At 37.1% G+C, this 25,539-nt stretch overlaps 1 protein-coding gene across 3 annotated transcripts in view; it reads left to right on the plus strand.

Annotated features, from left to right (window-relative positions):
- LOC149832961 (uncharacterized) overlaps positions 1-25,539 on the plus strand; it is a 74,516-nt gene that overhangs the window by 17,715 nt on the left and 31,262 nt on the right. For all 3 annotated transcript variants that reach the window (XM_090014804.1, XM_090014806.1, XM_090014805.1), the window contains exon 4: positions 17,709-17,811. In XM_090014804.1, coding sequence (XP_089870930.1) covers positions 17,709-17,811 — 103 coding nt within the window. The remainder of the gene's footprint in view (positions 1-17,708; positions 17,812-25,539) is intronic.

The following is a 25,539-nucleotide window of genomic DNA, read 5'->3' on the forward strand; positions in this document are numbered from 1 at the left end:
TATTTTCCGGTGTTGGAGGGATTTGCAAGGAGTCGAGGGAAGTGTCAAAATATATGGATATCATATTTTTATGTGTGTGTGTGTGTGTATATATATATATATATGAATGTCTTTTGTAATGCCCATTAGGGGCAATTTAGTCTTTTTATCTCTATGTAAATAGACATGTCCACTAGGGACATTTTTGTCTTTCTTTTAAATTTCGTTCCTTTTCTTTTTCCCATTTGATTAGGGGTAAGTGAGTCTTCCCAATAGAGCTGTTGGACCGTTGGGGAGCTCCCAACAATTCTATGGGAGCCCCCCTTAATCCTATAATGTGTATAAATAGGGGTCTTTCTTTCTCCCCCTTATTCTAAAGGCTTCTAGGAGCATTTCAATACATTATTCTTTATATTTTTAAGCTCTCTCTCTCACATTGTGTGTATTTGGTGCCTAGCCCTTGTGAGAAAACAACGAGAGAGGAGCGAGAGGCTCTGATGGCTGCAGAAGAAACCCCAATAGGGTTTGCGGTTTTTGCTTCACATTAAGTATGCATAGGTACAATAATTAGGGTACAAAAATACCCATTACATAATATACTAAAATTACAACATGCCATTAATGAACATGTGTTTAAATAAATAAAACAAATTGGGTCTGGATCCTGAGATCCAGGCCCAATCATGAATGACAACATCTTTTCACCCTCCCTCAAGTTGTACATGGTTTTGAACAATGAACAACTTGCCTTTTAACATCCAAAATCTGTCCTTGATAAGTCCTTTTGTAAACAAGTCAGCAACTTGATCAGCAGTCCGAACGTATTCTGGTTCAATTTCCTTGTCTTCGACCTTCTGTCTTACAAAATGTTGATCAATTTCAATATGCTTGGCATGATTGTGGTAGATAGGATTGAATGACATGTTGATAGCACTTTGATTGTCACACAAGAGAATACTTTTAGAAATTGATTCTCCTACTTCTATCAACATGTGTCTGATCCATGTTACTTCAGCTGTAGCAGCTGCCATTGATCTATATTCAACTTCGGTGCTCGACCTGGCCATGGCCTTTTGTTTTCTATGCTCCAGGAGACAAGATTTAGGCCAATGAAAACACAGTATCTTGAGATTGACCTATGCTCATCTGGATCCCCTGTCCAATCTGCATCTGTGTAAGTAAGACGTTCATGCATGTGATGGCCATGCATACTCTTTCTGTACAGAAGACCATCTCCAATAGTTTCCTTCAAATATCGAAGAATGCATTTAACAACTTTTATATGCCCAATATGCGGTTCATACATGAACTGAGATACCTGATTGACAGAATAGACAATGTCAGGCCAAGTGAAGGTAAGATACTGAAGCATTCGTACTATCATGCGATATCCTGTAGGGTCCTCATACAAATCTCCATCTTGGGAACTGAGTTTTTGATGAAGTACACTGAGTGTGCTTAGAGGCTTGCAATCTGTCATACCTACCTTGCTAAGAACATCAACGATATACTTATGTTGAGTAAGTGTCATGCCTTCAGGAGTCCTGTTAACTTCTACTCGAAGAAAGTATCACAATTTACCATGATTCTTCATCTTGAATCTATGGTTCAGAAGTTCTTTAACATGTTCAATATGTTCATTAGAGTTACCTGTAATGATAATGTCATCATCATATATCAATAACAGGGTAACTATATCTTTGCATTTGAATATGAAAAGAGAATGGTCAAGAAGAGACCGACTAAAGCCATATTTTTCTACTTTAAGCGAAAAACTGTCAAACCAAGATCGAGATGCCTGCTTCAGACCATATATAGCTCTCTTTAACCTGCACACGTATTCTTTAGAGTTTCCTTTTGCATACACAGTGGGCTGCTCCATGTATACTTCCTCCTTCAGAGTTCCATGTAGAAACACATTTTTCATATCCAGTTGGCTGAGAGTCCACTGGTGCTCAACAACCAATGATAGTATGATGCAGATAGTGCCCATTTTCACGACCGGACTGAAGGTCTCATCATAGTCTTATCCTTGTTCCTGTGTGAAGTCTTTGGCAACCAACCTAGCCTTGTATCACTTGATAGTACCATCTGGCTTATACATTATCTTATACACCCACTTTGACTCAACCATATTTTGATTGTGTGGTCTAAGAACAATATCCCAAGTACTGCATTGATGAAGAGCCTCCATTTTTTCGTTCATAGCTTCAATTCATCTCTTAGAATTTATTGCTTAATAAAATGTTGTGGGTTGATCTTTTTTTGCCCAAAGAGGCTAAGAAGAGTTAAAAGTCCATCGTGAAGTTCTCATAACTAACCCACCTATCAATTGGATGTCGAGATCGGGTAGATCTTCTGTGAACAGGTGATTGAATAGAAACAGAAGGAGAATTCTGCTCCTGATTAGAGCTGAGAGGTATCTCCTTCTCACGTCAAGAGTAAACAATGCCTTTATACCTTTCGGAGGCCGATAGTGGTTCAGAAATCACACTTTTCTGAGTTCTTTGCGCATCAATAGATACGTTTCCTTCATCTCTTTGATTACATTCAGAAGAACAAACATCATCAATACTAGAAAAGTGATATGAGTTCAACCAAGGATGCTAAACTTCAATTTCAGGAGGAGTGTTAGCATTATGACCAAAATTTGATTCGTCAAACACAACATTTCTGGATATTTTGATGTGCTTGCTCACGAGATCATAACATTTGTAGCCTTTGTAATCATCAACGTACCCAACAAATCTGCACTTTAAGGCCTTATCCTGAAACTTGTGCTGCATTGAACTATCAACATTAACATAACATACTCACTCGAATACACGCAAATCATGATAATTTGGATGCACACCATGCAAAGAGAAATAGGGTGATTTATTTTCCAAGATGTTCATGGGCAATCGATTTATGACATAGACTACTGTATGAAAAGCTTCTGTCCAGAAGGTAACTGGAAGATTACTATCATGCATCATGCTCATTGCACTCTTGACAATATAGTGATGCTTTCGTTCAGCAATCCCATTCTGTTGAGGTGTATGAGCGCAAGACACCTACCTGCTTATCCCATTTGTCTGGAGGAAACTAATAGTCATTTGAAGAGAATTCACCCCCTCCATCACATTGGAAACAAATGATATTCTCATAGAATTGATTTTGAACAAAGGAATGAAAGTTCTGAAATAACTTGAAGGTTTCAGATTTACTTTACATAAAGAAGATCCATGTATATCGACAATAACTATCAACAAAGATGAGATAATTTCTAGTGCCAGACATGGAAGGAACTAGAGCCGGACCCCAAACATCAGAACATATAATCTCAAATGATCTTGAAGCTCTTTTATTAATGGAATAAAAATGAAGAACATGACTCTTGCACTGAAGATAACTAGAACATTTTTTATTGTCGACACTTAAATTTAGACTTGACTTGGGAATAAGACTACTTGAAATAAGCTATTCAATAAAGCGACTACTACAATGACCCAGACGACCATGCCAAAGATTCAGCTCAATACATTCAGAAAGATTAAAAACACTGTCAGGAGGAACTGAAGATGATGATGTGAGTTTGAAGATGGAATCAACAGGCTGAATACGAGATAAAGGATTCTCTTGAAACACATACATATTCCCTTGACGTTTTCCTTCAGCGAACGTTTCCCTCGTGTGAAGGTCCTTAACACAAACAGAAAAAGGAGCAAACTCAACTGAAGCATTAATGTCATCTACAAGCTTAGAGACAAAAACAATATTTTTCTTGATATTAGGAGTATGAATGACATTTGAAAGAACAAGAGAAGAGTTGGACATAGGAATTACAGAATTTTCAATGTGCAAAATATGGTGGTGAGACCCATCTCCAGTGACTATACTATTTCTACCAACATAAGGAACACGATTTAGGAGCTTACCAGCATCACCAGGGACATGAGTGGTTGCACCAAAATCAACATACCAAGTGCCTTGATCATTCAGCTTGATATTCAATTCAACCAAGGCAGATAATAACAATTCTTTGACTTCTCTACTATTCTTCAATGTATCCGTTCCCTTTCTTGTCTCCAATTGCTTTCCTCTATTTTGAGGGTTAAACCAGCAATTTGCCTTTATGTGCCTCCTTTTGTTGCAGAGAAAGCAGGTAGGTATTGTCCTTTGCCTTTGCAGATTATGAGGCATACTGGGAGTAGGTAATATTCCACGCGCTCCTTGTCCATTCCTCTCTTGACCTCCCTTTTCTGGAGATTCATACCTGCCACGTCCTCGATCATAGGTAACTCCTGTGGCAAGAACGTCGTGTGCTCCAATGAGGTTGTGATTACCTTCAGAGAATCCTTTCAAAGTCATCTCATACTGTAAGAGCTTAGCACAAAGATCTTCAAATGTAGGTAAGTCTGGCAAACACAACAAGGAAGTAACCATCATATGATAATCGGGTGCCAACCTGCTCAAAGTTTGTTGCACCATATCTTTGTCACTGACCGCGCAACCCACGATGGCCAACTGATTTATGATAGTTTTCATTTTGTTTAAGTACTCCATGAGAGTCATGGAGTCCTTTCTCAGCATTTGAAACTCTTTCTTTAAAAACAAGACGATGCCATAACTGCATAGCTGTGCAGTCATCTGGGATTGCCACAAGCACCTCCTGTGACAGGGTGGAAGTGATGTAGGCAACCAAAGCCTGATCTCGCTTCATCCAGGATATATATTCTGGATTTCTGACAAAAGGAATGGAAGTGTCACCCTCCCCAGTCTTGCCATCTTGTGATATGAACTCTGGAGGAACAAAAACAAATCCATCTAGTTGTCCAAAAAGATCCTGACTTCTTATGAATGAGATGATTTGTCTTTTCCAGGTAAGAAAATTGGAGTTGTTCAGTTTTTCAGATACAAGTTGGAAGAAAGGCCAGATTGAGAAGAAGAAAAAGAATCCATAAGCGATTGAAGGCGAAAGCAAGATAGAATTAGAAACAAGATTGGAGTAGAACAAAAGAAGTAAAAGACCAACAAATAAAATTCAGAACCAATACGTAATTTCAGAGAACTCGGCTGCCCTTTTTTTTTACAGCAGACCTGAGACAGAAACCGAGGTTATGCAGTAAATTGATTTGGATAACGATCAGTCAATGAAATGCAAAACAGAAACACGTTATTTGAATGTAACGTGTTTTTCTTTTCGAAAAATGCAAAGAGGAATAAAAGAAAGGAAATCCGAAAAGAAAAGAGATTTGATATTTTACTCAAATTTGAATTTGACCTTACTTTTCTAAAGAAAATGAGGAACAATATGGACGTGATATCAACTTATGAAATCACGCAAAAGATCAAGATTTGCTCTTGCGTGATCATATGAAATCACGTCAAACAGTGTGAGAAAAAAAAAGAATAAGGAGGATACCAATTAGATGTGAAAAGAGAGATTAGATGCAGATTTTAGAAATAGAGATGCATATTTTAGAAATAGGAAAAATATGCATAAGGAAAATAGAATACGTTGACTGGAAAGAGATATTCTACAAAATACATTGGCTTAGAGATTCAGAAAGAATAAGAAAAAGAAGAATACCTTGGAAAAAGACGTTGGAGAGGATCAATGCTCTGATACCATGTGAGAAAACGATGAGAGAGGAGAGAGAGGCTCTAATAGCTGCAAAGAAACCCCAATAGGGTCTGCGGTTTTTGCTTCACATTAAGTATGCACAGGTACAATAATTAGGGTACGAAAATGCCCATTACATAATATACTAAAATTACAACATGCCATTAATGAGCATGTGTTTAAATAAATAAAATGAATTGGGTCTGGATCCTGAGATCCAGGCCCAGTCGTGAATGACGACGTCTTTTCAGCCCTTTGTGGCTTATTGTATTTTGCCCATTAGTGGCTTCTTGTTTATGTGCTTGTGCATTCATTGTTGTCACTTTGTGACATTGCTCTTTGCGCTAGTGTTTCATTTCAGTACAAATACTGGATTTCATGGGAAGTGGATTCTAGAGGAGTTGTGGATTCCTATTGTTTGGAAGCATAAGTAACTCCTTCAAGGATTCATGCCTTCAACTCCTAATTTCTCACCATGTTTGGAGTATGTAGCATAGAATTTGAGTAGCAAAGAATGTGAAGCAAAGTTAAATCAGATTTAAAAGCGTAAATGACATTTAAATTGAACTCAAACAATTGAAATTAAACCAATGCAAACCTTAAGTATTCTAAAACAAGTCTAAAAGAATGAGCATATAAATAAATGTCCATTACAATGAAATATGATCATTTTATTTAAAAAGTCTATCATCATAAAAAAACCATCTAATTTAGTTTTCATTTATTCCCATCTCTCCAAGGATCCATTCTCGTTTCATTTCTATAGGCAACGATAGAAGTACATTTGCCAAGTGCTTATTCTCCGCAAGAAACTTATAGCATCATAAAACACCACCTTCAAGGCCTAATGAGCATAACCCCTTTGTCACATTTTGTTGCAGAGTAAATTCCACATCATTGGCCATTGTCTTTGACAAATTCTAAATTATTGAAGACAATGGTGTTAATGCTTCCTTCAACTTTTCCTCTATCTTAAATTTTTTAGTTTTTACTGTGTCACTTTAAGAATTTGGTTGAGAAGATCTAGTGGAACGGGAGGTGTCCACAATTGGAGTGGATTGCCAGGGATACTCTTCATAATCATGGTCCTCTAAACCTTCAGACATTTTTGGAATGTGACAATCGTCATTAGAGTTTTGCATGGATGACTACTTTGGATTAGTGAAACTATCACCAAAGGATATAGCAACTCCACCATCTGCTTGGTCATTTCCTATAATGATGCAAAGTTGTGTGTAGTTTGTAATACTTTTGTCATGAAGATATTTCACTTCAAGTTTAGACTGCTCATACATTTTGAATTGAAAAAATTTAAACAGTCATGTTAATATACCTTTATATAATCTTCCCATACTTGAGATGGTGCAATGACACAGTTAGTTGCATGGTCAAAGACAAATTCGTTAGTTCCTTAATATGATTATAAGTCTTTCTCCATGTCCGAAGTCGAGAATCCACATTGTCTATTGTAACTGCAGTCCCTAGTTGCCTCTGAATCTCAGCAACCATTTGACTTTTTGTTGATTTTTTAAATCTCAGCAATCATGTGGAAGACCCAAAATGAATTTCTTTTTTTGGTTCATATCTCTGACCCCAATTGTTTTTGGGATGAAGGCGTAGTTGTTGTTGTTGTTGTATCAGGTTTCTTGCCTCTTTGAACTGCTTCAATGCATAAATCCATCAATAGGTTATCTGTGTCTTTATGATCTTCCCAACTAAATTGAGATTTGACATCTTTTGCGCTATCAACCAAATTGGAACTACCTTCTACTATTGGTTCCATATCTCTGAATGCAGGGTTATCTGTATCCCCTATACAAAATAAACATCCATTTTTCATAATACAATGCTTAACAATATTGCAACCATATGATATAAAATGAATTCATCAAAAGAAAATATTGAATAAATTTAAAAATATCATTATTCATGTCAATAGCATCATAATATAAAAGATAATGATAAATCGTATAATTGGACAAATATTCATTTTTCTTCAACTATTAAGATGTGCATCATCCTATATCTTTTGTGCAAGTTCATCTCTAAAATTCTTCCATGCATTTGTTTCTTGTTGTGACCATGACAAACCCCATATCTCTGCAGCAGGTTCATCTTCATGTAGTTCATCATTGTTTACATCTTCAGCAACATCAATGTTTTGTTCGTCAAATGTATCACCGCCAATACTTCTAATGAAATTGTGTAGGACACAACATGCTAACACAATCTTGGTTCTTGTCTTAATAGAGCAGATCAGCTGTTTTTAGAATGCTAAATCACCTCTTTAAAACATCAAACACGCGTTCAACAACGTTTCGAAGTTGAGAATGACAATGGTTAAACATTTCATTCATTTCAATTGCTGGGCCACAAATTCTAAATTCTCTCAAGTGATAGCGCGCATCACAAAAAGAAGCTAAAATCTTGGAACATTGGCAAAACCACCATCTACTACATAATATTTTCCTGCATTCCATATTTCACATGTTAGTCAGTTTTAAATACAACATAAATGCAAATGAGTTATGTATCTGAAAGTTATTGCAACTAATATTTACCATGAGGAACTATGAGTTTGTGTCCTCTACGAAGAGCATCTCCCACAACCCTACCATCATAAGCAGCGCCTTCCCAACCTGCTAATACATATTGAAAAATGATTCCGAACATTCTGTGTTATGTTATGTTTCTGGTCATGCCATTAGGTTGATCACGATGTGGAATGAATGTTGGAATGCGTTCCATCAATTGCTCCAACACAATTCTATTGGAATCATACACATAATTAATTTAAATCATAATATCTATCCTTATTTAATAAATTCAGGTGAAACTTTACATCATACTAAAGTTTACCTTAAAGTAAGGATTTTTTTTTGGATTATCCATAATTTCTGGTGGTACTTCTGAAGTAGCTTGTTTTACAAAATCAGGATATAATTGTTGTACTACATAAACATTTAAAACTCTATGAAAATGACACTAATTGTTTCTCCATATATGAAAAAATGTCCTGTAACAAGATTTCGAACATTATGACTGTGTGTAAGAACATCACTACATGCTCTTCCAACATTACATCCCTTGAATAAGATAATAATCTCTTTTCACGTAATAAATAGCTTAAGCGACAAAGGCATCCTTCGTCATTATTATTTGGTTAATACAAGCCACATCACCTGCACCTATTATTTCTTTAATGTAGTGTTGCGTGTATATGCCCCTATTTCTTGCAGGCTCTCGACTTATGTATGTGTCAATAACCCAATCCACGATTGTGTATACAACTATGTCACATGGGTGCGGGTGCGACATGGGTGCGACGCAATTTTAAAATTTTTGGACACGGGGACTCGGCTATATATATATATATAAAGTGCACAGACACGACGCAGTCTGTGACTGTGCACAGCGCAGTCCACTGTGCACAGTCACAGTCTGTGACTGCAGCACAGTCCACTGTGCACAGCACCATGATTGTGCACAACACTGTGACTGTGCACTGTGCATTTTTTTAAATAAAAAATATAAAAAAATTCATTTTTTAGGGACAAATAGACATTTTTGGACTCGGTTAAAGTTGATCGAGTCCAAAATGTGGACAGACTCGGCCTCGACTCGTTGACCGAGTCCGACTCGGCGTTGACCGAGTCCAGGCCGAGTCCGAAGCCGCACACGTGTCCGCACCCGTGTCGGGGCATGTCGAATCGGGTGCGGCACCTCCCTAGCCGAGTCCGTGTGACTTAGGTATACAACCATTGCCACAACTGTGATAATCTTAGCAACTATTTGTTGTCTCTGACAAAATCTAAGGCAAGACATCTGTAAATTTTCCAAACACAAACATAAAGTCATAATATATTATTATAAAAAAAAACAAAAAAATTTATTTTCACCTGCCATTATAAAGTACACTTTTTAATTGTTTGATTATTGCTCTTCATCTTCAAGGAAAAAAAAATAAGAAGAAAAAATGTTGATCCATGCCCACCAGCTTATGTGACAATGTAAAGACTACATTTTGATATATTAATAAACAAGGCTCCCTACAGGTAGTACCTTCTCGGCACACTGTTAATTCACCCTTAGCATGGTATTCATTTTCTCACCATCTTCCACCTTGACCCTTTTCAACCTAAATGTTCTAATTGGTGCTAAGAGATTATATTCTAATTGGTGCTATGACATTATATCCAAGGCTGTAGGTGACTGTAGTTATAGGTCTCTTGAATGCAACAACTAGGTAGATTGGGTCTAAAGAGGGTCTTATTTTACTAGTGCTTTTGGATGTGGGGGAAACAAGACAAAGGAATAAGCATCCTTCACAGGAAAGGAAAAAACCGAAACTAACACTCACAAAACCCATAATATTCACATACACAACTATTGTAGCAGACTATATCCTTTAGAAAGAAGCAAAAAAAAAGTCCATATTCAAAATAATATGGAAATCTCAACCCAAGAACAAACTTAACCATCAGCTTAAAATACCATTGCCAGTATATATATGGTTCACCACCCAAACTTATGTCTTGTTGGTGATTTTCCTGCATCTAAAGTAAAATTTTGAGTGGCACTTTGACAGATATAACAAGCATTTTCTTCACTTAAAACTGACAACGTCTTCCATTGTTACTACATATTATCTTTGCAGGGCTATATATATATATATTTATTATATCAATCCAACAAATTCACCCTGATCTGCATAAAATGGATGTATTGCACCTGCCCCATCAAGTATCATAGATGACTCATCGGATGGATGACATGTATTCTCATGAACACAAAGATGAAATCTGATATCCCTACTGCCATGTTGGTGATTACATGGTCCCAAATATCACCCAAAAAATTCAACATCAAGAAGACAAAACTATGTAACAAGCAGGTTCTAACCATAAACTAACAAATGAACACTCAAAAAACAATGAAAAGTCCAAGGAGAAAAAAACAAGCATAACCTATTGTGTTACCTCTTTCTCTTTCCTTTCTGAGATTGAGAACGAGAGAAGAAACAACGTTGAAGAAAATTTCAGTGAGCAGAATGGAGGAAAGTCAACATATATAGATATAAAAAAGAAAGATGTGTTGAAGAGGGGATTTATTGAGGTAAATGCAGTAAAAAAATTTGAACTATTGAAAATTCAGGGACCCACCAGATTCCCTGTGATTCAAGGAGTTGTAAATACCTCCTCTTTACAAGGGGGCTTGAAATTTGAATTATTGGGGATATGGGGTTGGCGGATTACCAGCCATAATTGATGCTTCCCCCAAATCCTTCTCTCAAACAGTCCAATTGCATTTAGGGTAGTCCAGCTCAACTAACTACCTCCGATGCCATCCCATCTCCTCCTCCGACAGGCTCCCAAACACAGCCTAAATTAACCAAAATTTCAAATTATTATCTAATTTTAAGAACATTTTTTGCCGGTCTTATGATACAGTATGATAAACCTGCGTGACAATTTTGATAGATCTTAATGTGTGCTTCACAACATGTTTGACTGGGGTTTTCAAATATTATGCTCCACATTTTTTGCAGCGTAGCAAGGTCCCTTCTTGATGCTAAGTTCGGGATGACATCTAAGGCCGCAGACAGCCAAATTAAACTAATTTTGATCTCAAACCAGATTGGCTCTGCTAAGCTTGGGGAAAGGCCTATCTAACATTTTCTTTTTGAATTTTTTCTAAGTTTGGAAAGCAGGGAAGAGAATGGAAATTAAACCTGCTACCTTAACCAGGGAAATACTAATAGCCACTATAGCAAACATGGATTTTGTGTAGGTATTCACCGATATCGTTTTTTCAACAAGGTTTTTCTCCGGAGTAGTTTTTTTTTTCAAAAAGGTTTGTCTTGAAAAATATTGGAAGTTTTAAAATTTGAAAAATATGAAGAAATAAAAAGTATAAGAAATAATAGGTTTTGTAGTACTTCTCTTGCAAAAATATAAAGAAACTGTTAGAAAAAAAATTAAATATGAAAGAAAAAGATTAAAATATATAGAAAAGACATTTTTTGAAATTTTTGTGAATATCTCAGGAAAATATCGTGATATTTTATGTTATGGCAATACTACGATAGGAGGTTTTATCGTGTTTAATACACCTATGCTCTTACCCGTACCTATGCGACATTACTGACAAGGCTGTTAAATTGTATCTCTCTTTTGTATACATATATTTACATATATAAAGAGAGATACATATACATATATGTATCGATACATATATATCGATCGTTTTATATATATATATATATATATATATATTATTTTCTTGTCATGTAACCCCCAGGGGTATTTCTGTGTTTTTCTACTTTTTACATATATTCACATTAGTGAATATGTTTGTAAATCCTTTTCCTTCTTTTCTTTTTCTTTTTTCCTTTTCCTTTTTCCTTTTTTCTTTTCTTTTTTCCTTTTGTTGACTTAGTCAACATCTTGGAGGGGGTCCAACACTAGACGTTGGACCGCTCCAACGGTTAGATTTCTAACCGTTGGAGGGGATCCAACGTCTAGTGGGAGCCCCTCCAAGGTCTCCTCTTTCTTATAAATAAGGGTGACCCCCCCTCTTAAATGTAATTCAATGCTTGGAGCATTGTTCAATAAAATTCTTTATATTTTAGCATTTGTGCTCTCTATTTGTACCTTGTGTACATTTTGTTCTAAGTGTTCTTGTGCCTTTGTACACATATCCCTTTGTGGAGGTGGTGTTTATTTTGCATATTATCTCTTTTGAGATATTTTCACATGGTATCAGAGCAAGGTTGAATTTTGAAGATTGTATTTTTCTTCATATTTGCAAGTGCCTTGAAAAGCGTGCCTTTGACTTCTTTGTGATTGAAGTGGGGACTTCTCTTTCCTCAATATTTTGGAAGGTTTTCATAACAAGACTTAAAAGTCTTTTTGTGGTACGTATAAATTTTTCATTCTTCCCTCTCTAATGGGTGAAAAAGAGTCCCATTTCCCACTCGGTTTTAAATTAAATGGCTCTAACTACCATGTTTGAGCTGAAAATATGGAGGCTCACATTAATGGGAAAGATCTTTGGGGATATGTCAAAGGAATCATTCCCGAACCCGAACCCGAACCCGAACCCGAACCCGAACCCGAACCCAAGATTACCATTATTGAGAAGTGTGAAATAAAAGTTCTTGACGGTGAAGAAAAGAGAATAAGCTTTTGAAGAATACAACAAAAGACATGAAGAATGGGATATGAAAAACTACAAAATTCTTTCATGGTTTTTCTCTTTTGTTGAAACAAAAATAAATGCAAAGTTCAAGAAAACGCATTAACTCTTCAACAAGGGGAAATGTCCGTTAGAGAATATTTTGCCGAGCTATCCACTATTTGGCCTGAACTTGCTTTCCAAGAACCTAAATGGAGTGGAGAGTCAATTGAATTGAGGGCCAAACAATTAGAAGAAGATCGTTTCTTCAACTTTTTAAATGGGCTTAGACCCAAGTTCGAACAAACTAGGTCCTCTTTTTTGTCTTCTTTATCTTCTCCTTCGTTGGAAGATGTGCTTACCAAACTAAGTGGAGAAGAAACTAGATTGGGGATGAATAAAACCAATCTAAGTGTGTTGACCATTGCCTCTAAGGATGAGGACGAGGGTGCTTATGCCGTCAAGACCGGGGAATAATGTCAAAACATATAAATTCCCTCACTTCAACAAAAATCAAGGAAAAAGAGAAAATGGTGGGCAATATGAAAGAAGAGATTATAGTAAAATCATATGCCACTTTTGTAAAGAGCCAGGACACATTAAACCGGTTTGTCCTAAATGGAAAAAGATGGTGGTTATGTCTACAACTTTCCAACCAAACAAGGAGGAAGGACCTTCAACTTTCAACAATGATACTTTGTCTCTAAATCAAATCATGGAAGCTCTTCAACCTCTCCTCAAGGGATCCGTTTCTGGAGTCACCATGACCACCTTCTCTCCTCCCGGTAAGACTCTTTGGCTCTTAGACTCGGGTGCATCCTTTCATATGACTCAAAATGTTTTTGTACTTTCTAAATAATGAAAAAATTTGTCACCCTCTTTTGTCTCTACCGCTGATGGGGCTTCTCTTGAAATAAAAGGAATTAGAGATTTTGAAAGACAAGGTTTTTTTATTTGTAAAGTTAGATTTATCCCAAAACTAAATTTAAATTTGCTTTCCGTCTCGCAACTATCGGATCATAGGTGTGATATCAAATTCTCATCAAATAAATGTCGGATATAGGATCGCCGGTCCGGGAAGTTGATTGGGGAGGGCTCTAGAAAGGGAGATGTATACTTTATGAAATTTCTTTAAATTCCAAAACACTCTTTTTGTAATGTTGCCCAACAAAAGATATAAATGTTTGGCATAAACGCCTTGGGCATCCAAATATTGTCAAGCTTTCTTATTTACATTTTGCTAAAACTTTATGTAAAAACAACTTCAATTGTAATGATTGTATTCTTGGTAAAATGAGAAGCTTACCTTTTAGACAAAAAACTATGTTTTCAACTAAGCCTTTTAAAATTGTGCATTCAGATGTATGGGGACCGGCACCCATAGTGTCTAAGGGAGGGTTTTCGTATTATGTTATTTATGTTGATGATTTCTCAAGATATAGTTGGATATACTTCCTCAAACATAAACATGAGGTTTTCTCTACCTTTAAAGTTTTTTATATGGTGATACAAAATCAATTCAATAGTAAATTACAAATTCTTAGAACCGATTCCGCGGGAGAATATCTTTCAAATGATTTCAAAAGTTATATTGAAAATAATGAGATTATTCATCAAAGGTCTTGTCTCAAAACACATCAACAAAATGGATTAGCCGAACGAAAACATAGACATATAATAGAAACTATAAGGACCCTACTCATTTCTCAAAAAATTTCAAAAAGATTTTTGGCCGAAGCGGCTCTTGCATCGGTTTACCTCATAAATCGACTTCCATCCAAAAATTTGAATCAAATATCCCCCTTTGAAACCTTGTATAAAAAGGAACCCGATTATAATAGACTAAGAATTTTTTGTTGTAAATGCTTTGTCGTCACCGGCAAGAACGATAAACTATCTCTCAAAGCTATTCCTTGTGCGTTTTTGGGATATTCGGAAACACAAAAAGGTTTAGGTATTATGATATTAAAAATGACAAACTATATGTTTCAAGAAACACAACCTTTTTAGAAAATATGAGTGGTTTTGAAGAGCACAAAACTTATGAAGATAATGCCGATTACTCTTTTTTGTTTGAATTATTATCTAGAAATGAGGATTTTTTAGCGATGATGAATTGAAAGAGGATGGTGATATAAGTGAAAATATTCCACCACCCATCCAACTTGAAGAAGAAATGATAGTTGAACCAATTACTTATACACATAGAGATAAAAGTACCTTTAGAAGTGCAATAGAAAAGTATAGTGACCCTAGTGAACCTTCCAACCATTCTCGAAGAACCGAAAGATCTAGGAAAAATCATTCTAAATTTATATCCTATAAATCCTTTTCTCCAAAACATAGGGCATGTATTAGTGCCATTCACTCATATCAAGAACCTAGGAATTTTGAAGAAGCTAAGAAAAGGATAAAGTGGAGGGACGCCATGGATAACGAACTTAGAGCCTTCAACAAAGTCAAAACTTGGGCCTTTCAATATCTTCCAAAAGAAAAAAAATCAATAGGATGCAGATGGGTTTTTAAAGTCAAAACCAAGAGTCTTGACACTCTTGAAAGATATAAAGTCCGCCTTGTTGCAAAAAGATATAATCAAGAATACGACATTGATTACGAAGAAACCTTTGCCCCTATTGCACGAATGGTCACCGTAAGATGTTTGATCACCATTGCATCTATTAAAAAATGGAACATTTACCAAATGGATGTTAAAAATATTTTTTTTTAAAATGGGGACCTTAATGATGAAATGTACATGGATGCTCTTCCTGGTATGGACGTACCAAAGGGAAAAGTCCTTCGTTTGTAAAAAGCGCTTTATGGTTTAAAACAAGCCCCTAAGGCTTGGTATGATTAATTTAATGAAGTTATGGTTCAAGATGGTTTTACTTCATGCTACACCGACACTGCTTTGTTTGTCAAAAAGTCTGATGCAGGAATTGTGATTTTACTGTTGTATGTTGATGATATGTTGATAACAGGTAGTGACATAAAGGGCATAAAAAACATTAAAACCACTTTAAAAGAAAGATTTGAAATGTCAGACTTGGGGTATTTGACTTACTTTCTTGGTATCGAGATAGCCTACTTTCATAGAGGCTATGTTTTGTCTCAAACTAAACTTGCATGTGAAATTCTTGACAGATCAGGTATTACTGACGCTAAAATCTGTGAGACCCCTGAAATTGTGGGATAAAAAATGAAGATCGATGATGGGATACCTTTGGAGGATCCCACCCCCTACCGACAACTTATGGGGTCTCTAATGTATCTTAGCATCACAAGGCCAGACATCTCACATGCCGTGCATATTCCAAGCCAATTTTAGCATGCTCCTACATCCGTCCATATGAGCGCCGTTCTCCAAGTTGTCAGATACATAAGGAGAACTTTAAACAAGGGAGTTTTTTTTTTCTCATCTTCTGAGTTAAATTTAATTGCATATACTGACTCTGATTGGGGAGGTGACCTAAATAATCATCACTCCACTATAGGCTTTTGTATTTTTTTTAGGTGAATCCCTGATCTCATGGAGATGCAAGAAACAACAGAAGGTGTCTCTATCATCCACAAAAGCATAATATCGAGTCATGACTTTCACAACTATGAAAATTGTGTGGATTCATCAACTGCTGCAAGACATGAGGATTCAGGTTCATAGACCCACAAAGTTATGTTGTGATAATAAGATTGCAATCTACATTGCTAAGAATCACACGTTTCATGAACGCACAAAGCATATTGAGATGGGCTGACTCTATGTTAGAGAAGCATATTTGCAAAAAGTTATAGATCTTCCTTACGTGACCTCAGAATATCAGTTGGCAGATTTCTTCACCAAAGCGCTCTGCTCTCCTAGATTCAACTTTCTTCTTGGTAAACTCTCGGTCATTGCGGCTTAAGTTTTAGGGATGGAGTTAAATTGTATCTCTTTTGTATATATATATATATATATTATTTTCTCGTTATGTAACCCCCAGTGGTATTTCTGTCTTTTTCTACTTTTTACGCATATTCACATTAGTGAATATGTTTGTAAATCTTTTTCCTTCTTTTCTTTTTTTGTTTTTGTTTTTGTTTTTGTTTTTCCTTTTCCTTTTTTCTTTTTCCTTTTTTCCTTTTGCTGACTTAGTCAACATCTTGGAGGGGGTCCAACATTAGACGTTGGACCCCTCCAACAGTTAGATTTCTAACCGTTGGAGGGGCTCCAACGTCTAGTGGGAGCCCCTCCAAGGTCCCCTCTTTCTTATAAATAAGGGTGACCCCCCCTCTTAAATGTAATTCAATGCTTGGAGCATTGTTCAATAAAATTCTTTATATTTTAGCATTTGTGCTCTCTATTTGTACCTTGTGTACATTTTGTTCTAAGTGTTCTTGTGCCTTTCACAAAGGCACCATAAGTAGTAAAGACCCCAGTGAATATCAATCCATCAGGGTTCATGACAGTCATGTTAAACTGATTAAACACAACAATATTATCTTCTTCCAATCCATCTTGCACAAGCCCAGTTATCATCTTCTCACATTGTCAAGTTCCTCTTAAGCGAACTTGCAGTGGGAGAAAGTGGCAATAAGATTGCATATAGGCGGTTCAGGAAAGGATTGGGCAGGGCAAGAATGGTGAAGGGTGTTTTGGTAATTTCTGCACCTTCATGGTTGACCTTTTACCTCCGTTAATTGATGACAGTTGATGGAAGGATGAATGTCTCTGAGTTTTGAAAGATGTGGACATTTTTGACAAAAAGCCATACAGCAGAGATGGAATTGTCTCTTGCTGGTAAGATAGGAACCAATATAGAAATAACCATAGAAAAAAATTAGCACCTCACATATATTACAAAGGAAAAAAACCCTTCAATCATTACTCTTAAAAGGTACTTTGCGTAGTTTTATATTTGTGCATTTACTTTGATTTGATAGTTTGGTTATCTCATCTGTATTTCAGGGAGACAAAAAAGGATCACCAGATAACCTAAGAGAAAATGCATCAATAGTGGATTCTTCATTGACGGAGAGTAAGCAAGATGTGGATAATCATGAGGATCGAGGTACTTAACCGACCATCTTGGTGTAAATGCAATAGCACATATCAGTTTTGCAGCAATTTCTTCAAGTTAAATTAAAAATCTTGATTATGATATCTAAATGAGATCGATGGAATCTCTATCATTCTTGAGAAAGCATTCCTTTATCATCTTAGTTTGTTATTTCGTTATTTCATGTAGTTTGTTCATCTTTGTAGCATTGGGTTTTCATATTAACTTCATTGTTGCTGATGGTATGTCATCAATCCACCATCTGTTTTTTAGTTTGGATCCTTTTTTTGAAGGCCACATTTTCTTGAAACATTGTTTTCTTTTGATGGTCTATTTCTCTATATTGAGTCATTTAATTTCAAATTTTATGTTTGTGCTATTTAGTCAGATGTATAGCTTCCTATATTTCTACTTTTTGAATTTGAACCATCTGTTTATGACATTATTCCTTTTTAATGGTCTTCAATTGTTTAAGCTACAAAGGCTAAGTTTATCATTGAACATGACACAGTTGGCATGACCTTTCGCCTTTATATCTTACTAAAGCCACCACTTCAATCAATGCTAGGCTTAGATTTGCTTTCCTTCTGTCTTTGTGACAAATAGGTTCAGCCCGACTTGATACTCATTACTGTAAAATTGCCTACTAAGAGGCTACAAGAATACAAGCACAAATACTTGACAAACAAAAGTGCACAAATGCACTTACACCACACTTGCACAAATACGTAAAATACACAAAAGAGAGCAAGCATGCACTTAATCTTCAATAAAAGAGAAAATGCTTGAGGCTCTCAAGCTTACAAAATAAAAGGGGGAACACCCCTATTTATACAAATGCAAAAGGCCACATGGGGAGGCTCCCAATTTGTGACCGTTGGGGGTCCTCAACGACTCTATTGGGGGGAACCCCCAATGTGACACATTAAATAAAAAAATAATAAAAATAAAAATAAAGGAAAAAGAAAGAAAAGAAAAAAAAGATTACAACATATTCCAAGTGGAATATGCGCAAGATGTGAAATTACAATAATACCCTTTTTGGGTAAAATAATAAAAAGATATATATATATATATATATATATAGAGAGAGAGAGAGAGAGAGATACATATACATATATTTAAATATATGTATATGTATATATATATATATACTTACAACATTGGTTTTGGAGATATATTCTAACAATTACTTGGTGGTATTCAACTGTTTGTTGCATTTTTGCGAAAGGAACAAAGTGATCTCGTTTTTCTCTTTTGGAAGGAATGCACTGTCGAAGAACATGAGTGGCGTTTTTAAATTATCTTTGAATATATTCAGCTCTCATCCAACTATTGTTCTCCTTGTTATGTTTCTTTCTTTCTTTCATGGAGAGGCCTTCTGTGAGATCTATTTTTTCAGCAGAATGTTATGTTCTGATGTCATGATGGCCCCTTTCATTTTCAGTTTCTAGGACAGAGGTATCGTCCAGTAAACCAAGAGGTATTGAGACTCTTGAGAGTATTCCTTGTAAATCACTTTTTCGAACTGGAGGAACATCTCTCTCTCTCTCTCTCTCTCTTCTTGTGGATACGTTTAACCGACATAGGAAGTAAAACCTTACTAGGAATCCTCTTTTAGACCAAATGTTTAAACATTTATTTTGGTTGTGTTTTTTTCTCCAGTTGTGTCACATGGAAATGGATGCGAGAGCAATGCGGATACACTTGGTACCTATGTCACATGGGTGCGGGTGCAGGTGCGAGTGCGGGGATTCGACACTTCCAAAAAACCCGGGTGCGGGGGTGCGGCAGGGGCAAATATATATATATATATATATATATATATATATATATATATATATATATATATATATATATATATATATATATATATATATATATACTGTAGGTTCCCCCGGCGCGGGTCGGGGGTCCAATTTTTTTTTGCTGGTGTTTGTTTGAAGACTTGTTACCCACGTTCTGCTTGTTGTGTACTTTGGGGCAACGAGACAAAATTGATGAACCGAAAGGATTGGCAATCTGATCAACCCAACCTGCTGCGTTCTGCTGACAGTCATGATTCAATCATGTCTGAAACTCCCCGGTCTTCACGAAAAAAAATATTAGCAAAGGTTTGATGTGGTTTGTTGGAGAGAGTCTTCACGAGGCCTACGGCTCCACCGCCACTGCCACGCCACTGCCTAGGGTTCTTCAAATTTCATTTTATATACAGTTGCACACAGATGACAGCTAAAAGAAATTTATTGGATTTGACATGTGGAAAAGAGAGGTCTACACAAGGCTACGGCTAGAGCACCCATCTCGTCAGGAGAAAAGTGAATACTAATAGCCACCAAGGCTACCACCACCATTATCATTTATTATGGAGAGAGAAAATCCTTGACGAAGAAGGATCTGGATCGTTGAAGCCTTGAAGGATAAAGACTTCAAAAGGCTCTTGAATTTTGGTTTTAATTTTTGAGGAAGATGGATCATCATTTCCAAGTTAACAGTGTGTTTTCCAACGCTGCGAATTAATTGTTTGGAGGCAGGAATAGCATGAGATGCCAACAAAGCTCGTCAGATGTTGTGGACACAAGTGCCCCTTTATAAAACAAGAGCAGCAGAAGCAAGCAGCTGTCAGCAGATTTTTTTTTAAAATTCCGCAGCCCATTTCGTAGGGCAAATTTAAAAAAAAAATCCAAAAAAAATGAACCGAAATGACCCTGGGTGCGGTCAACGCACCCAGGATCAGGTTGACCGCACCCGCACCCGCGTCCAGTCGCGTCGACGCAGGTGCGGCACCCTGCTAGCCGAATCCCTGTGACATAGCTTGGTACAATATGATACTTTTCAAAAATTAGGACACATGAACATGGTTTGTACACACACATATAGTTGTATGTATAAAACAGCAATCCTAAATTACTATAATTAGGAACATCAAATAATGAGAAATGTAATGTAATTCATGATAAGTCTTAAAAGAAACAGAAAAGTGAATATGAAATTAGTAAATAAGATCATAAAAGAAAATCGATAAAATTAGTGACACAATGTTGACTGTGAAACTGGTATGACTGTGTCCATGAAGTGTCCGAGTGTCATGTTGTGTTGACATAGGATACACGTACTAAGTGAATTGTCAATGTGACATAGGTCTCCTTGCTCCATTCTTGTTGTCAACCACTTGGGCAATGCACGCTTGATAATTTGTGTACCATAGCATAGATACTGGATCTGTCATGTGAAGCTGCTGGTGACATGATTGTCTACATCTCTTCTCATTATGTCTGTCTATGTATGGAGGACAGGATTGATGTGAACTTTGCTACAAATTGCTAGACTGACTGCGAATTATTGCTTCTTGCTCATTGATGATAATGAAAGGGAAGTTTGACTACTTTATGGAGATGGTGGTCACCCTATATATATTCTTTTACACTTGTCTTATACAAAGCAACTTAAGGAACTGTGTTTCCACAATTTGGCAAAGGATGCACACACACACACACACACACACACACACACACACATATATGCACTCGTGTGTATAGGCAGCCCTATTTACTTAACCCTTTTCTGGCCATTGTGATACTGGAAACTGGTGAAGTCCACCCTATGCCCATATTCAGTCTTATCGCAGCCCATAACTGGCCATAAAATGTTTAGTCTCATGAATGCCCATCACTAATAGTTGAGACAACTTTGGACCCAGTTTGATCTGGAACAAGCCACTCGTTGATTTGCACTATTCCGGCATCAGATTGGGTGGAAACCATCAGGGTGGCACTGTCCATGCTAGCTGGTGTGACCCTGACAGTTGCGGCCAATCTGATGGTGGAATGTGGCCAGAAAATTCTAGAGTGTATGACTATCATGGTACACTCAAGTGTACGAAACATTTTTCCATATATATATTATATATACTTATTTTCCATCATGTGGCAAAGGATACATGTGGGCTGGGTAGGTTTTATAAGATTCTGTGTGGGGTTCAGCCTTCTCTGCAGAAAATAAGAAAAGAGAGAGAGAGAGAGGGGAGGGAGATTCACAATGGTTGGGGGCGGCGCACGTTAACCCAACCTCCCAGCCCTAAACTTTATAAATAGGGAAAAAATACAATAGCTGAGATAACATAAAATTTACAGGAATGCCATTAATGAAATGGCATTGTGCATGTGTTAAAACATAACGTGCGTATGGATCTGGATCCAGATCCATACGCATACCATATTTTAACACCCTCCCTCAAGTTGTACGTGGTCTTGGAGCATGTACAACTTGCTCTTCAATAGCCAAAATTGATGTCCTGTTAACCCCTTGGTAAACAAGTCTGCCACTTGATCTTCTATTCGAACATGACGTAGTTTTATCTCCTTCATCTCGACTTTCTGCCGTATAAAATGTTGATCAATCTCAATGTGCTTCGTTCTGCTATGCTGAATAGGATTACATGCAATGTTTATTGCGCTTTGATTGTCACATAGAAGAAATGATCGAATAATTGTCTCTCCAAGATCACTCAATAAGTGTCTAATCCATGTAGCGTCTGCCGTGCCTGCAGCCATCGACCTGTATTCAGCCTCTGTACTCGACCGTGCCATTGCCTTTTGTTTTCTGCTGCTCCAGGACACTAAATTGTGTCCAATATATACACAATATCCAAAGACAGATCATCTCTCATCTGGATCCCCTGCCCAATCTGCGTCTGTATAAGTGATGAGTTCATGCCCTCTATGCAGGTTATCGTTCTTGCGATAAACAAGACCATCTCCTATAGTTCCTTTTAAATATCGTAGAATGCACTTCACAACTTCCATATGACCTTCCGTTGGAGCATGCATAAACTGGGATACCTGATTGACAACATAAACTATATCAGGTCTGGTAAAGGTCAAGTACTGCAGCATCCCCATAAGACTTCTATACGTTGTTGGGTTGACACAAAGATGGCCATCTTCAGAGCTCAACCTTTGATGTAATACACTCGGAGTGCTGACTGGTTTGCAATTCGTCATCCCGGCTCTTTCTAGAAGATCAAAGGTGTATTTTTGTTGCATGAGTGTCAATGTGTCTTGTTGCCTGTCAACTTCCACACCAAGGAAGTACCTCAACTCCCCTAAATCTTTCATCTTGAAAGTTTTCATTAAAAACTGCTTCACGTCTTGCACATGATTATCTGAGCTCCCAGTGATCACAATGTCATCAACATATATAAGAAGTATAACGATGCCTGTCTTTTAGTAAATGAAGAGTGAGTGGTCCAGAAAGCATCTTCTAAAACCATAGCTTTGAATTTGCATAGAGAAACTTTCAAACCAAGTACAGGACGTCTGTTTCAACCCATACAGAGATTTCCTTAGTTTGCACACCCAGGCAGTAGGATCCTTTTCAGCATAACCAGAAGGTTGCTCCATATACACTTCTTCCTTTAAAGTTTCATGCAAGAATGCATTTTTAACATCCATCTGGCTAAGCCTCCATCCTCGGTCGACTGCTAGGGATATGATGACACAAATTGTACCCATTTTGACTACTGGACTAAAAGTTTCATCGTAATCTTCACCATATTGTTGTGTGAATCCCCGAGCAACAAGTCGCGCTTTATATCTGTCAATACTTCCGTCAGGCTTGTACTTTGTTTTATAAACCCATTTTGAGCCAACTACATTCTTTCCTTCTAGCCGAGGTACTATTTCCCAAGTCTGGCACTCATGAAGTGCTTCCATTTCTTCATTCATAGCTTCAGTCCAATGACGAGATTAAAGAGCTTGATTAAAACAAGTGGGTTCATCCTGTTTTGTGAGCTGAGACATAAACAACTGGAAATCAAGAGAAAATGTCTCATAACTCACCCATCATTGAATAGGATGCCTAATGCGTGACAGCCTTTGAGCCGGATCATTAGCGATGCTTTCCACATTCCTCTGCTTTATATTTTGTCCCGTCTAGTGTATATCTGTCCAGAGAAGCGTTCTACTGGGGTTGGTTTTACTGGAGATGGTTCAACACGCATCTGTGAGTCATCCAACCCCCTGCTCAAGCCAAAGGAAGGACAATTCACCTGACATGTTTCTCCTGTATTAGCAAAAAGATCTGCGCTCATCCATGGATCATATACCTCTACTTCTCGAGATGACAACGCTTCAGAGTCATTTACCTGAAAATTTTGTTCATCAAAAACAACATTCCTAGAGGTCCTAATACGTTTTGTAGTAGGATCATAGCATCGATAGCCTTTGTATTCATCCGCATACCCAACAAATCTGTACTTAACGGCCTTGTCCTGAAACTTATTTCGCAGAGATGAATCAATATGTACATAGCATACACAACCAAAAACACGCAACTCATCATAAGAGGGATGTTGCCCAAATAAAGTATAATATGGAGAGTGCTGATCCAGAAGTGCCATAGGAAGACGATTTATGACGTGAACAAATGTATGAAAAACTTATGTCCAGAGACTAACGAGCACATTGCTATCGTGTAACATGCTCATCGCACTCTCGACAATATGCCTGTGTTTCCTTTCCGTAACCCCATTTTGTTGAGGGGTATGAGGGCAAGAAACCTGTCGACTTATTCCTTTATCCCGAAGAAAGACAATAAATTCGTTTGATGAATACTCGCCACCACCATCACATTGTAAATGCACAATATCACAGGAAAACTTTGTTTTGACCATCGAATGGAATTCCCAAAATAGTTGAAAAATTTCATGCTTATGTTTCAAGAAATATATCCAAGTATAATGGGAATAAGAATCAATAAAGATAACATAGTAACGACTATCGGAAAGAGAAGGAATAGGTGCGGGTCCCCAAACATCGGAATAAATAATCTTAAATGGCTTTGAAGCCCTTTTATTAATAATATGAAATGGAAGAACATGGCTTTTGCAGAGTTCGCATGAGGAACATTTATTATTATCTAAAAATGAACATAAACTAGACTCTGGAAGAAAACCATCAGAAACAAGACTTTCAACGAAGCCCCGACTGCAATGGCCCAACCGACTGTGCCAAATATCTGGCTTATTACAATGAGATGAATTAAAAACTTCCAACGAAGGGAAAAACAAAGACTCTGAAGGTGAAGACACTAAAGAATGCTTGGACGACTTCAACTGAAGGACTGGGGCTGAAGGTGAAGACACTGAAGAATGCTTGAACGACTTCATTGAGGGAATCTCCTTGAAGACGTACATGTTTCCTTGTCGCTCCCCCTTAGCGAACGTCTCCTTCGTTCGTAGATCCTTATCATAAACAGAAGAGGGAGTAAATTCGACGGAAGAATTCATATCGTCAACAAGTTTAGCTACAGAAACAATGTTCTTTTTAATATTAGGCGCAAGGAGAACATTGGACAAGTGAAGTGAGGACTCTGACATAGGGATATGTGCACTGCCAATATGACTAATGGAGTGATAAGTTTCATCTCCCGTAACTATACTACCTTTTTCAGAATAAGGCAATAAGTGAGATAACTTACCGACATTACCCGTAACATGAGTGGCAGCGCCGGAATCAACATACCATTCGCCTTGTTCATTTTGCTTGATCGTCATCTGTGACAATACTGATAACAAAAGTTGTTACATATCTGTAGGTGGCGTTTTCGTGTCCACAGTAGTAGCTGACTTATTTTCAATTTTGTTTATTTTTCCTCTATTTTGTAGATTAAACCAACAATCAGCTTTCACATGTCCTTTTGTTACATAAGAAACAAGTGGGCACTCTCCTCTGATTCCTT

The sequence above is a fragment of the Nuphar pumila genome, chromosome 7 (genome assembly GCF_984573655.1).
Source record: "Nuphar pumila chromosome 7, dmNupPumi1.hap1.1, whole genome shotgun sequence".
In the NCBI taxonomy this organism is placed as follows: domain Eukaryota; kingdom Viridiplantae; phylum Streptophyta; class Magnoliopsida; order Nymphaeales; family Nymphaeaceae; genus Nuphar; species Nuphar pumila.